The 14,501-nt window shown below is 35.0% G+C and overlaps 1 protein-coding gene across 6 annotated transcripts in view; it reads left to right on the forward strand.

Moving 5' to 3' along the window:
* Positions 1 to 14,245, forward strand: part of RYR2 (ryanodine receptor 2) — a 381,518-nt gene extending 367,273 nt beyond the window's left edge. For all 6 annotated transcript variants that reach the window (XM_061365725.1, XM_061365727.1, XM_061365728.1 and 3 more), the window contains 8 exons: positions 2,307 to 2,367; positions 3,495 to 3,641; positions 4,725 to 4,859; positions 5,943 to 6,099; positions 8,046 to 8,110; positions 9,376 to 9,476; positions 10,919 to 10,970; positions 12,742 to 14,245. In XM_061365725.1, the coding sequence (XP_061221709.1) occupies positions 2,307 to 2,367; positions 3,495 to 3,641; positions 4,725 to 4,859; positions 5,943 to 6,099; positions 8,046 to 8,110; positions 9,376 to 9,476; positions 10,919 to 10,970; positions 12,742 to 12,837 (814 nt within the window). In that variant the 3' untranslated portion in view covers positions 12,838 to 14,245. The remainder of the gene's footprint in view (positions 1 to 2,306; positions 2,368 to 3,494; positions 3,642 to 4,724; positions 4,860 to 5,942; positions 6,100 to 8,045; positions 8,111 to 9,375; positions 9,477 to 10,918; positions 10,971 to 12,741) is intronic.
* The last annotated feature ends 256 nt before the right edge of the window (positions 14,246 to 14,501 follow it).

The raw sequence follows: 14,501 nt of genomic DNA on the forward strand, positions 1-14,501 counted from the left end.
GAAATAAAATAAATAAAATGGTTACAATAAAAGAAATTTCAAGTCTGTTGAATCTTATTTAACGAGATAAGACACCCTAGAATTCACCATTAGTCTCTATGCCTATGTTATTTCTTTCTTTACAGAGCATAAATAATAAAAGGTACTCTTTTGCCTGCTCTGAGCTAAATGTATAGGCCTATGAAAGTTCAGTGGAGGCAAATGACTATAATTCACTGCTAATAAAGGGCAAAAAAATTGACCCTAAATGAGTTGTTGTATAATCTAAACATTTTCTGCATAGAAGTAGAATGTATGTATGAAAGTCCTGCCTTGGGCAAATTTGAATGCAAGGATAAAATCTTTCATAAATCAGAAAACTTCTACTACATTTCTTCTGCTTTCCAGTTTTTGTTCAAGTGGACTAATACTCCTCAGAAGGAAAAATGAATTCTCAATTAAAATAGGCTGTAGATTCTTTGGAATAGAGACCTTGAGCTAAGTTTGATTTAATGCTTTTTTTTTTCAATTTAGTAGCTTCATTTATATATATGTAGTGTTTGTACTATTTTACAGGAGGCTCAACTTGTCTCTTTTGCCTTATAGCTTTATGTGTTAAAATGGTGTTAATGTTTTATTGTATTAGAAAATAAATAAAAAGTATATAATACAAGTAGGATTTTGGTATTTGAGTGACAAAGTATTCCTCGGTAGAGTAATATTCAAATAAAACTATTAACTTTATGTTGTTAGTGGCTTCAGCTATAGAATCATAAACTCGTAGAATAGTTAGGGTTGGAAGGGACCTCAAGATCACCTAGCTCCAAACCCCTGCCATGGGCAGGGACACCTCACACTAAACCATGTCACCCAAGGCTCTGTCCAACCTGGCCTTGAACACTGCCAGGGATGAAGCAGTCACAGCTTCCTTGGGCAACCCATTCAGACCTCAGTAGGCCAGGGTTTAACTCTTGGTATTCCTTCTAAAGCTTCAGATAATTCCATATAGACATCTGGCATAGAAGTACTATATGCTTTCATATATGGTGGCTGTATTACATCTGTCAGCATTATTTCCACTTGTTTAGATACTGTCAGCAGCTCTTCTCTTTAGGAACACTAAATTCACTCACATTTTAAGGATAAAAGTAGAACAGATGACATTTTTCATGCTATTATTTATATTTGCTCCTGAATTATGATCCAGATTTTTTAGATTGTTTTCATTTATTTACTACAGATGATCCAAGCCTTTCCAAAAAGAAAAAAGTCAAGTGTACATTGTGTTTGCTAAGTTGTATCACTTCTCTATAGGGGATAAAAAAAGTGCTTCAAGTGAGTTAATGGTTTCAATTCTAGTGCAAAAAATGTAGCCTAAAGTTGAGATATTTATTTATGTTGATAAAGTGGGAAGAGGATTAATATTTAAAGATATTAATCAAAGAAATACAAGTCAAAATTTTGGAGAGAACAGTTTGCAGTACTAGTCTGTACAATGTGATAGTTTGCTGAAGAGAGCAGTGGAAGGCTAATACAACAAAGAAAAAAAACTGTGGAAGAAACTGGGATCCCAGATCTGGACCCAGCATTCCAGGTGTGGCCTTACCAGTGCCAACTTAGAGGGGAAGGGTCACCTTCCCCAACCTGTTGGAAGCGATCCTCCTTATGGACCACAAAGTACCGTTAGCCTACTTTGCAGTGAGTTTCCTTTGCTGGCTTATGTTCAACTTGCAATCCACCAAGAACCCTAGGTCTTTTTCTGCAACAGCTTTTAATGTACATTTCTCTCATTCACATTTATCCTGATATTAGTGGGAAAAGCAAAGGATATAGGCTCCAAGATTCATTTCACCTCCTTTGTTTATCTTTAATGTCATCTAATTGTATCACCCAAAGGTATCGTAATATGCTATCATAACTAATGGTATAAAAGTGGCATTTTTGGGTTCCAGATTCTCTGACCTTTTTGGCTTTAGGCTTAGATGGGTAACATGGAAAAAAAAACAAAACTCTTTTTTTCCATGTATTACAAAGTTAATTTCACTTGTGTGCATATGATAACATTACAGACATCAATCAGCATTATTTTTGATGAATCCAAACAGGTATCTATAAATATTTTCTGTCCCCAATTTTTTTGCTCCTTTATTGGTTTTTGTTTTGTTTTGTTTTGTTTTTTGTTTTTTGTTGGTTTTTTTTTGATGGGTCCATTCCAGAGTAAAATGTGAATTAGAACAAGGTTCTGATGTGTTTCAGCTTTTGGAGAAATAAATCAGCTTTTTTTTTTTGTGTGTTGTGAAATGAAGCTCATTTATTTATTTTTACAGGTTAAATTCCATTGATGTTAAGTATCAGATGTGGAAATTAGGAGTTGTTTTCACTGATAATGTAAGTTTATGAAAGTATGTTTGTGTATATATATATGTCTGCACATGTATGTATATATTAACTTTCTACAAGGCAATATACAGTTTTTAGCCCAAAGTTCTTCAAAGGGAGGTATGAAATACTCTGGATTGTATTTAATTTACTGCATAGGTGAAGAAAATCTTAGAAGCTTAGAAAGACATTGCTGAAATCTATTCCCAGTTGCACAGGTTTTAGAGTATTCGATCAATTCCTGTCCCCTTCTGATGTGCTTTATTCAGAAGCAATAAGCAAGCACTGCACTGTAGAATTAGAGTACTATTCAAATTCTAACTGCCATTTTTCATATTGTTCATAAACCTTATGAACACTTGAATATTTCTGGAGTAATCTGATTGGTATAGTTAATGTATGTGGAAAATATGTGAGTCGTACAATTATTGTTTGCCTAGCTCAGCTTTATTGCAGGTGGAAAAAATGTTTGGGTAACAAACAATTTTAGAACTAAGACAATGAAAGTGTAATAGGACTTTAGATGAGAAAGACTAGAACAGTAAGTCACCAGGTCTACTGACAGCATGGTCTGTATTGTTCTAAGGGAGGGATTTCTGTTATAAATATGTAATTCCAATAAAAATTAAATGATAGCGCAAATGATGAAATTAACATTTGTAGTAATAGTAAGCTACTTCAATACTACTTACATGTTTAAGTAGTAGCTGTAGTAGTTTGAACTATGAAATTCCTTTTGTTGCTTACAGTCTTTTCATGTCATTAATCACCTTCGTGATTTAATATTTAAATGTAATTATTTAGAAATTCATAAACAAATCGTTTAAATCAACAAAAAAATTTACATTACAAACATTTAAATATAAGGGCTTGGCAATTTCAAAATTAGTTTTTACAAATTAAAATTTAGAATACATCAATTTTGAACATGTATTGTGAACTCTTTGTTTGCTGATTTAACATTTTTTGCACAGAGAAAATTCTTACAGATCTCAAGCAAATTCCATGTTAAAAAAAACGCAAAACAAACTATTTAAAGAAAAGAGCAGTCAAGCAATTTCCTTAGTGTTTTGAATTAAGTTAAAGATAATAGGCAGTGAGTTTTATTTTGTGATGTACTTGTTTTTTTCTGTTAGTCTTTCCTTTACCTAGCGTGGTACATGACCATGTCAGTCCTTGGCCATTACAACAATTTTTTCTTTGCTGCTCATCTCCTTGACATTGCAATGGGATTCAAGACATTACGAACTATCCTGTCATCAGTGACCCACAATGGTAAACAGGTATCAGCTGTCATCTCTTTCCAGCTTTTTCACTTACAGGGCAGATTTTTTCATGACTTAACTCAGGTGCTCTGCAGATTCACAACAGAATTGTTCTTTCATTGTAAAGTTTAGAACTTAGGTTAGTGGGGCAACTAGCCAATGGTGTTTATAAGCATAAGAAAGTGGGACTAGGATATATGACAGTAGCTCATTGTTACAAGCAACTGTGTCATAAAGTTGCTGTTAATTTTTTTTTTTCACATTTCATCTAAAGACAGGTTCAGTTGGGACTTACTGTTTCTGTTAGAGGACTGTTTGAGAAACTCAGCTTTTTGATAATAAGAATTTTTTTTCTACAGAAGCTATGAAATCTGAAATTAAGAATAGTCCTGAAGTTTTGTAAATTATCTAATTACCTATGAAGTGAAGTGACATTTTTTATGATTGGGAACTTTTTAGGTCTGGCAGCTGTGCAAGAGAAATACTTCCAGCTGCTTTCCATAAAGCTGAAGGCAAAATTTTAATGATGCTGCAGTTGAGCAGTGGGGCATTTCTTGCTGCTTCTCTGAGATAGATATTATAATATTAGAAATAGTTTTATATGTGATTCCATAGATGTAAACAAAATGTTTACAGTATTTATACAGATATACATATACAGATGTTTTAGTATTAAAACATATACAGATGTTTTAGTATTAAATGAGTGGAAATACTGTATCATAATTCTATAATAGGTAATGTTAATAGTAGTACTATTAGGTAGTAAAGTTTAAGATGGTTTTGTCTGATTGTGTGGGAATTATATAATTCTAATGTATTTCTTGACTATATGTATCCATTAGATTTTGTAAGATTTGTCTTCGTAATTGTGCTTCTAAAGCATTTTTTTCCTTCAAAATAAAACAAGTGAAATGCACAACGTTTGCATGAAAGTATGCAGATTTATTACCACATATTGCAAAGATACAAGACAGATAAAAAGTAAAGTTTTCCTTCTGCTAATACATATAAATTATTGTTACTTTCCTTCTCTCAAAGAAAATTGTATAGCATAATTACATGGTGGTGTTATATCCACTCTATGATTTTGTCTTCCAGCTTGTTCTAACAGTGGGATTACTGGCAGTAGTAGTATACTTGTATACAGTAGTGGCATTTAATTTTTTCCGCAAGTTCTACAACAAGAGTGAAGATGGTGATATGCCAGACATGAAATGCGATGATATGCTAACAGTAAGTCTTATTTTGCTTTCTGGGTTTTTTCTTGAACTGTTGTGGTTTTGTCCTGATCTTTTTGTAATTCCTATTCATACAGTCATGTCATTAGCCATCGATAGGAAAGACTGTAGTTGAAGGCAAAGGAACAAATACAAATACAATCCCTAACAACTAGAGTATACCCTGTGTATATTAAACAAACACATCTGTAAATGAATAGAAGACGTGATGGCTTTGCAGTTGTGGATGATAGGTAGAGGTAAACCACAAAGAATTTCTAAAATGTGCTGCTGTTACTATCCTTCCAAAAGGAGAGTCTTGTACAACAAAGTTAGATCTATTTCAGTATATCATGTAATATTGAACTCCCCTAGGGAACTGACACCATTTAAAAGTTACTGTTATTGTCATTGCTACTTTCTGATAGGGAGTGAGAACTTTGGACCTGTAGTTTGCAAAGTTACTTTAAAGAAAAGGACCCAGTCTCCTGCTTTGGACCTCTGACAATGGTGTCATAATTTTCTATTAAATTATAGCACAATAAACTGGAAATTTTGCATTGCTGGCATCACACATAACTGTACTGAGAAACCTGTTAAACCATTTATCAGATCACTGTGTCACAGTATTAGTCTCAGAATTTTTTTGTTACAAACTAGCCTGTCTTCTCCACAAATCTCTAATTGTGGGGTTTTGTTTTGGTTTGCTTTTTGTTGTGGTTTTTTGTTTGTTTGTTTGTTTGGGTTTTTTTGGTTGTTGTGGGGTTTTTTCTTCATTTGGTTGCAGTTTTTTGGTTGTGGTTTTGTTTGTTTGGTTTGGGGGGATGGTAATGGCTTTTCCTACTTGTACATTACTGAAGTGATTGTATCTGAATCATGGTTTGCAATGACAGAACGTGAAACAATGCAGCACAGCAGCATTTCACCTCCCTCAGAAATATACATGACCTCAAAGGGAAGAAAAAGATGACACAAATAGTTGACATAGCATAGTTCCTAGACCATATTCCAGTTCTGCCAATTGCTGAATTTGCAACAATGGGTATTTTTACTTTTAGCAGCAGACAAATATTGTATCCCTTTATTTTGTGTTTTCTAGTGCTACATGTTTCACATGTATGTTGGAGTGCGTGCTGGTGGAGGCATTGGTGATGAAATAGAGGATCCAGCAGGAGATGAATATGAAATCTATCGGATTATCTTTGACATCACTTTCTTCTTCTTTGTGATTGTCATTCTGCTTGCAATTATTCAAGGTATACGTTTGTAATCCATGGACTGAAAGTGTTATTTTGCAGTACAAACATTTTAGTGCTATGGTAATTGCACACCTAAGCTTCAGCCAGCGAGGATCGTGAAGCACAGATTTATATAGTAAATCACACCCATCCGGCTTTTATCCATACTCTCTTCTTTCTGTAAAATCAACAGGCTTTTAACAGGATCAGTGGAAGCTAAAAAACCTCCTTGTTTTTTGTGCCCTGCTGGCATCACTACAGTTTCTATCTTCTCATTGCCTTTTCTAAAAGCCTCCTGTAAATAATCAGCGATACTCGGAGCTTGTGGTATATTATTTGTAACTCTTACTCAAGCAAAAAGTTTTTTAAGGTGCTTTGGAGGGTGCAGAATTTTTTTATAGTGTGATGTGGCCTATCTCATACTGTTTATTTCTTTATTTTGTGAGTGGCTGAAGAGTAGAGGCTGTAGCTGTCAACCTTTGAGTATAATTCTCATCTGGTATTCATCAGTTTTACAGCACAGCGGTATCAGTAGTGACTGTGGAGTTAGTCCTTTGTATGGCTGTAAGAAAAGGGAGAATCAAAAATAATTTAGAATCTGAGCCATAGAGCTTGTGGTGGTTTATCTTCTTTCTGTACCTCTCTGAAATGACCTTTTACTTCCATAAAGTTCTGACAGTGGAACCTTGTACTGAATGGCAACAATAATGAGAATTCACAGTGCTACGTACAGGCCTTTCTGCATCTGCCATGTAATTAATCCCTGAACTCTGGCACTGTAAATAAAACATTTTATAATTCCAAATGATACTGCTGGCTGTGACAAAGAACACAGAGAAAGCAGAGTTACTAAGTGCCTTCTTTGCTTTACAAAGTCTTTACGAAGGCCAGCCATCAGGAATTCCAGACCCTGGAGGCAAGAGATAAAGCCTGGAGGAAGGAAGACTTTCCCTTGGTTGAGGAACATCAGGTTAGAGATCATTTAGGCAAACTTGATGCCCACAAACCCATGGACCTTGGTGGGATACACCCACAAGTCCTGAGGGAGCTGGCAGATGTTATTGCTAAGCCACTCTCCATCATCCTGGAGAGTCAGGAGAGGTGCCTGAGGGCTGAAGAAAAGCCAGTGTCACTCCAGCCTTCAGAAAGGGCAAGAAGGGAGAACCCAGGAAAGTACAGGCCAGTTGATCTCACCTCAGTCCTTGGAAAGGTGATGGAACAACTCATATTGGATGTTATCTCTAAGCATGTGAAGGAAAAGAAGGTTATCAGGAGTAGTCACTGTGGATTCACCAAGGGGAAATCTTTCTTGACCAATCTCATAGCCTTCTGTGATGAAATGATTGGCTGGGTAGATGAGGGGAGAGCAGTGGATGTTTTCGACCTTGACTTCAGCAAGCCTTTTGACACTGTCTCCCATAACATCCTTATAGGTAAGGTTAGGAAGTGTGGATTGAATGAATGAACACTGAGGTGGAGTGAGAACTGGTTGAATAGAAGATAGATAAAGGGCAGTGGGCACAAAGTGAAACACAGGAAGTTCCATCTGAATGTGAGGAAAAGGTTTTTTTACTTTGACCATAACAGAGCACTGGCACAGGCTGCCCAGAGAGGTTGTAGAGTTTCTTTGTCCGGAGATATTAAAAATCCACCTGGATGTGATCCTGTGTGACCCGCCCTAGGTGAACCTGTCTTAGCAGGGAGATCAGACTAGATGATCGCCAGAGGTCCTTCCCAAACTGGACAATTCTGTGATTCAGTGATGTTACTGATAGCCATGTTCTTTAACTTGCTAATTTTTCTTCACATGTTCTTTTTGGTCTTTGAAATATATATTGGCTTGTAGAATTTTTGTACAAGACTCTTGTTTAATGTTCTTTGTCAGAGTTATCCCTGGATTTCCAAATATTCTTTGTCACACTTCTGTTCTTGAGCATTAACTATAATTTTAACTTAAACCCTAGGTTTAATTATTGATGCTTTTGGTGAATTAAGAGATCAGCAAGAACAAGTTAAGGAAGACATGGAGGTAAGAACATTTGATTGGTGAACTATACCCTATTTTCAGGTTTATGAATATGTGTTTTCAATCAAAACCTTAGCGGATAATATTTTAAACTAAGAGGAAAATACAGTTCTGTACATGGTCCAATGTCAGATATCCTGGATGAGATTCTACTGTCACATCTCAGTTCATTAGATGGACATAATAGCTGAGATTTTTTTAATTGACTTTTTTGTATGTAACAAAATATAAGAACTTACATAAGCAGTTCTGTTAGTACCCAGTGACATTCTTTTTAGACAATTTTATGAAGAGAAAACTGCTAGCATCCAGGTTTTGAATGGCATTTACCACTCTGTGCTGCCTCCTGTGAAAGAGGTATGCTATGCTTTGACAGGTGCTAGGTGCTATCTGGTATGTGTCTTTGCATGGGACATAAACAAAGGTCTCTAAACTGATACTCTGCTCTAAGTGTATTTTGGATTTGTTTTCCCATTCCTAGTATGGATTTTTAAATACCTCCAGATTAAATGTGGCCAGTTTCTTGCTGTCATTTATAAGTTAACAAAAATTCACACAGAAAGACTAACACCTTTTTTCTGATTACTTTTTAAAGTGTAGACTAATCCCTGTATCTTCATTTTTATAAACAAGAAAAATCTTTGTACATTTCTGTATATTATAATGAATTACATGCTTGTGGCTACTTAAGTCTTTTGTGTATTCAGGCTACAGTGTCAACACTGTCATGTTACACTTCATCTCAGATCTCAGTTTCTTTGTTGAGGTAACAATGTCCTTTCAATCTAAGTCTGAAAGTACCCTATACTTGGTAGTTTTCTATGCTGTTGCTTAAATATGCCTATAACACCTAGGGAAAGTGTTGCAAACCTACTATGTTTCATAATATGAACTTTAAGCACATTCAGTTTCAGTTGAACAAGCACAGCAGGCATTGAGGTAAATATTGCTGGATGTTACAGTGAGTGCTACTTGCAGTGTTAAAGGGAAAAAATCAAAATGAGCTTTGACTGTTGTATGCCATTCTTTCTCATAATTGTTCACTTACAGTTGGCAAAGAAGCTATTCTGAGGGCAGTTAAACTTTAATTCACGTGTTTTGTCTGAGGTACATAGTCCCAATCATTAAAGGAAAAGCTTTTTTATTCAGCACATATTACAAGTAATGCATTGCTATTTTCAAGAAACTTGTTATGTTTTTATTGGCTTTTTCTCAAAGGGGGACAGGGTTATATATAGTGTTCAAGTGCTCTCTATTCTTTCTTCTAGACAAAGTGCTTTATCTGTGGAATAGGAAATGACTACTTTGACACAGTGCCCCATGGCTTTGAAACACACACACTACAGGAGCACAACTTGGCCAATTATTTGTGAGTACAGTAAAAATGAACTCCTCACTAAGTCATGACCCTTGCACTCTTAAAGTACCTGATTAGCTCTTTTGCATAAGTAATAGTACAGTTTGGCTTTAATGTACGCTCAGGCTGTCTGAATGTATCACTCTGGGAGGATAGGAATGAGGACTGAACAAACTTTGTTACCTTGTTTCCAGCTTGGTTCTGACACACCAGGTTTGTGTGAGCTAGATGGAAACCAGACACTTAGTATGTTACTGTGGAGCTGTAAAAGTGAATTGTGTGTAAGGTGCAGAGGAACAATATGACCTGGCCTAGAGACAATAATGTACAAGCAAAGGAGTGAGATAAAAGAGGGAAAGCTTACATTGGACAAAATTTTGTGAGTGGAGTGTTGAGGCTGACAAAGGAAACCTGGGACAAAGGGGGAAGTAAGGGAACTGGTACGAGAAGCTAGAGAGGGAAGGGATCAGACCAAGGTTCACCTCTGGAAAATACAAGCAGATCAGTGACCACTGAACTCAGTCTTTTAAATCTGGAAATAAAGCCACTTATCAGGTCCAAAATCAGTGTATCATACTGTTTCTCTCCTGTCAAATACGTTTGAAAATCCAGTGACAAAGTGTACTTTTAGAATAGTGCTGTCAGCATGACGCAATGGATGGATTGTGACTTTTATGTTTATGAACTAGCACTGTATGTGCACAAATTAATGACTAATGTAAAGTCGGACATCCTTAAAAGAGAACTTCCACCTGAAAAACAGGTTGTACAAGAAAAATACATTGAAAACACCATCGTGTGGGATTTTGTTCCTGCTTCCAAAGCACTGCGCAATTAACATACAATAATGTTCTATGTGCATACCTTAAGGAAATGTTTTTCAACATTTTTGTTCATATTTTTGTTTATATTTTTACATGTATTTTGAAAGAATGTCTATTATGAGTGAAATTTTGAAATCATCACCGTATATCTGTCAGTTAGCTCAAAACCCCAAGACCAGTGTGTTTTTTAAATTATAAGTTCTTTTCTGCCCATGTTGCTCTTGAGTTACATACACTAGTAAAATATCCCCAGCCCATAATTTCAATAAGAGAAATCTCTTAATCAAAGCTCCAGTGGAGGTTCTCTGTCTGCTTCCAAGTTGGCGCTTCTGGGCAAGAAAATGTCTATTATAATTTTAAATTAAAATGTTTAAGTAATTCTTCTTTTAAACTCTGTTGCAATTTACTGTAAATCAAACTGAATCTTTCACATTTTAGCATACTATTCATTGAACAGTGATTGGATGCCAAGAGTGTCAGGAAAGTATATTTAATGTCTGAGAATAGTATCATAAATAGAACTCTGGAACTTGTAAGTTCATGAACAGCATTATCGCCGTACATCCAAAAAATATTCATCCCTCTGTGGGTTGCTTAATGTATTCATAATTACTGTTTCTTTGCTTGTAGGTTTTTTCTCATGTATCTTATTAACAAAGATGAAACAGAGCATACAGGACAGGTAGGTTGATAAACTCTATGAATGTTAACAGGTTTTAAATAAGACTGATTCCAAAGTAAAATCATTCAGACTTGGCAAAGCTAGCAGTATTCTAATTAATAGCTCCCTATATGGTATGTAACTTAATTCTCATCCTTCTAAACAATTCTTAGGACTTTGGTTGCTTCATATTAGTTTGAGTATCAATTCTGTAGTACTTTCTGTTCCTATTTTGTTATCTGACCTGTTATTCCTAAATTGTTACTTCCACAAAATGTAAATACAGACAATAAACAAAAGCAATGAGAAACAGAACATTTAGGCATCTTATGAAAGCAGCACTCATAGTTTCTTCCTGTTGATTCTTTTTAATAGTCTTTGTCCTTTATTGTTATTGATATACAGTCTTCTTTGTGTATGCTCATGAATAACTCCACATGAAAGAGCTTGTATATACATTAAAAATGAAACCTGTGGCAGAAATCTGGAGATTTCTCCTTTGCTATTGTTCTTTCAAACTTCTACTGATTCCTTCAACTTCCTTAAAGAATACTTAAAGTAAGTAAAGTAAAAAAAAAAAAAAAAGAAAAAAAAAGTATCAAATTTACAGACTACTGTTTCATTTTTTTTTCTAGTGGAAGTTTTGCAACTGACTAAGCAAACATTCCTATGTTGCAGATCAGAAAAAAAAAAAAGAAACCTTAAAAGACTCATATACATAGCCCTACAGGTTTGGGTCAGGGGGATGATTTGCTATGTAGCTCTTTCTGAACTCTGGTGTGTGTACTGGGAAATTATAGTCATCTTCTTTGTATAAACCCTCTCAGCTTTGTCCTGTATCAGATGTTATGTATTTGCTTTGCTGTTTTTGAACATCCATTTGTCATTTGAGAATTTCATGCTGAAATATTTTTTAAAAGTCTTTTTTATTTCTTTTTTTTTTTTTTTTTTTTACATTGGCATACAGTCCCATGCTCACTGAAGCCAGATTTCTACTAAGTGTTCAGGTTTGAGCCTGTTAGCTGCTGATTTGAAAATTGAGAGTAGTTTATGCTATGTAATTTCTAGGGACAAAGTTTAGTGGTGGACTTGGCAGTGTTAGGTTTATGGTTGGACCCAACGGCATTACAGGTCTTTTCTAAGCTAGATGATTCTATGGTGCTATAACTTGTATAACACATGTCCTTTCAACTATGGAATTTGTATAATAAAAAGCACATTTAAGTGGTGTGATTAAAATGGAAATAAATTAATATATCCTTTACTATTCTCTGGTGTGCTAGAGACAGAGCTCTTACCTGAACAAATAATAATAATAATAAAAAAAAAAATTAAAAAAAACCAAAAAAACCCAAAGCCACCACTAATTCAGAAAAATACTGCTCTTCTAAGAAATGCCTTTAAAGGCCATTTTAGTTTATGTAATGTATAGTCATGTTTTGAAATGACCAACGCAAAAATTCAGTCAAATTTCTGTGACAGAAAATATTCTACGTACCCTGGTATTTGTCTCATGACCAGCTTTGATTGAGCTTTTCAGTGCTTCTCGGTGTGCAATAAGAATGATCTACCTAGTTCTTTTCTATGTGTTTCTTCAGTGCTTTTTTTCTAGGTAACAAATATCAGGAAACTACTCTAATTAATCAAAATTGTTAATGTGAATTTGTGGGACGATATACAACAACCTGATATGCAGGGAATCAAAAAAGTGAAGCAGTATATAAATAAAAATGTCATGGTTGGTGCTTGTTTATTGAATCAAGTTATGTTATTTAAATTGTTTTTGTTTCAGGAATCCTATGTATGGAAAATGTACCAAGAACGCTGCTGGGAATTTTTTCCTGCTGGTGATTGCTTCCGTAAACAATATGAAGACCAGCTCAACTAAGCTGAGATGAGGATTTCCAGATGAAAATTTGTCCATGTATTTCCCAGCTCCTTTGGGAATGTCTAACAGATTTCTTAAATCCCCAAAGCTGTGTGCTTTTTGGAGCACCAAAGCTCTGTTTTTAATGATCCAACTATGCTTTTATTTTCTTGTGTATTTGCTTTGAGAACACTGGATTAAAGAACAATGAAAAATAACAGCAACTCTGGAAAACAAACCAACCACTTGCACACACAAAAGATATCCCTATACATAACATGCACGCATAGGAAGAGACTTGACAGCTTATTTCTGAAACTGCCAGATGATGCCCTTGTCGATAAGATCACACATGGGGTGACATGGTAGCAACACTCATTAAAACCTGTTTATTTCATCATCCTGGAAGGAACTATATGTAGTTCACAGAGCACTGTAAAAGATTGTTGTGGACACTTAAGTTGTGGGGAAATAGTGCCTTACTATATGTGGGTTGAGCTATGCAGAAGATGAGTACATGATGACATCATATTTCTTTTTCTTTATGTCTTCCCTTTCTTCCAAGTTAATATTTATTTGTGGTTTTGGTGGGTTTGGGAGGAAGGGATTTGAATGTGCACATATTTTTAATAAGACTGGAGTGTCTCAGGATAAGATTGGGTTATTCTCATCAAGTTTGTTTCACATTTACCTTCCTCTTTAGCTTTTGCTCTTATTTTGGTAATGCTCTGATACAACACTGCAACTTTATGAAATCTTTGTTTGAAAACAAGATGACTGCAAAAAACACTTTAACAAGAAATGTTTCATTGCATGTTTATTATGCAAGTTTAAAACAATCAAAAAAAACCAACTTTCAGAAGCAAGTTGATCAACATGAAAAAACATTCACAATAATTATATCCATAGTAATAAAGTGTTGTGGGCTTTATTGTACATCTGGAACAAGTGTCATCAGCCAACAATGTATATGTTATGAATTTGATAGTAGTTTTGATTTCTTTTTCTTTCTTTCATTTCTGCCACCTGTGATTGATTAGTGGAGTTGAAGATCTTCTTGTTAAATTATTTTTTAAAAGCAAAGCAATATCCATTCAGGGACTCCCATCAGTTGCATCATGAAACACCAATGATGTGTACATCACTCCATTTTGAGTCCTTTTCAATTGTAATGCCAGTCTTTGCAAATAAAAAGAGAGATTCAGAATGGAAACAAGCTGGTTTGGGTAGCATTTAAGGTCTTTGTTATGGAGTCTTTTTATTAATCCCTGAATTAATTACATGCATTTCAAAACAGGATTAATCTGCAGTTTCCTTAATGAAAGCTTTTGGTTCTGTTTTTTCTCCTGGACTTTTTGCTGTTCTGCTCCTCCACCTTGTTTCTTTACAGTCCACAGTTTTGTCATAAAATAAATTGGCTGTATCAATACTCAGTTGTAACTAAAGAAATAATTCTTTAAAAGTACTAATTTCATATTCTTAAAAGCCATGCTTTCGGTTCAGGTACTTTGAAATTGGGATCCTGATAAAGATTCTGGTAAAATTCTCAAATTCTACAACATTTTAGGCCAGAGGCTGGGCAGGCTGCTGATGGTGGGAGGGGCAGGTACAGCAGCTATAATCTGAATTCTGGTTTTAAATTACCCTCACCCAGTTTGGAGTATTTTTTCCAGTTTTATTTCCTC

Source organism: Neopsephotus bourkii, unplaced genomic scaffold, assembly GCF_033783945.1.
Source record: "Neopsephotus bourkii isolate Nb327-2 ecotype Australia unplaced genomic scaffold, CSIRO-AGI_Nbou_v1 NB_1292, whole genome shotgun sequence".
Classification (NCBI taxonomy): Eukaryota; Metazoa; Chordata; class Aves; order Psittaciformes; family Psittacidae; genus Neopsephotus; species Neopsephotus bourkii.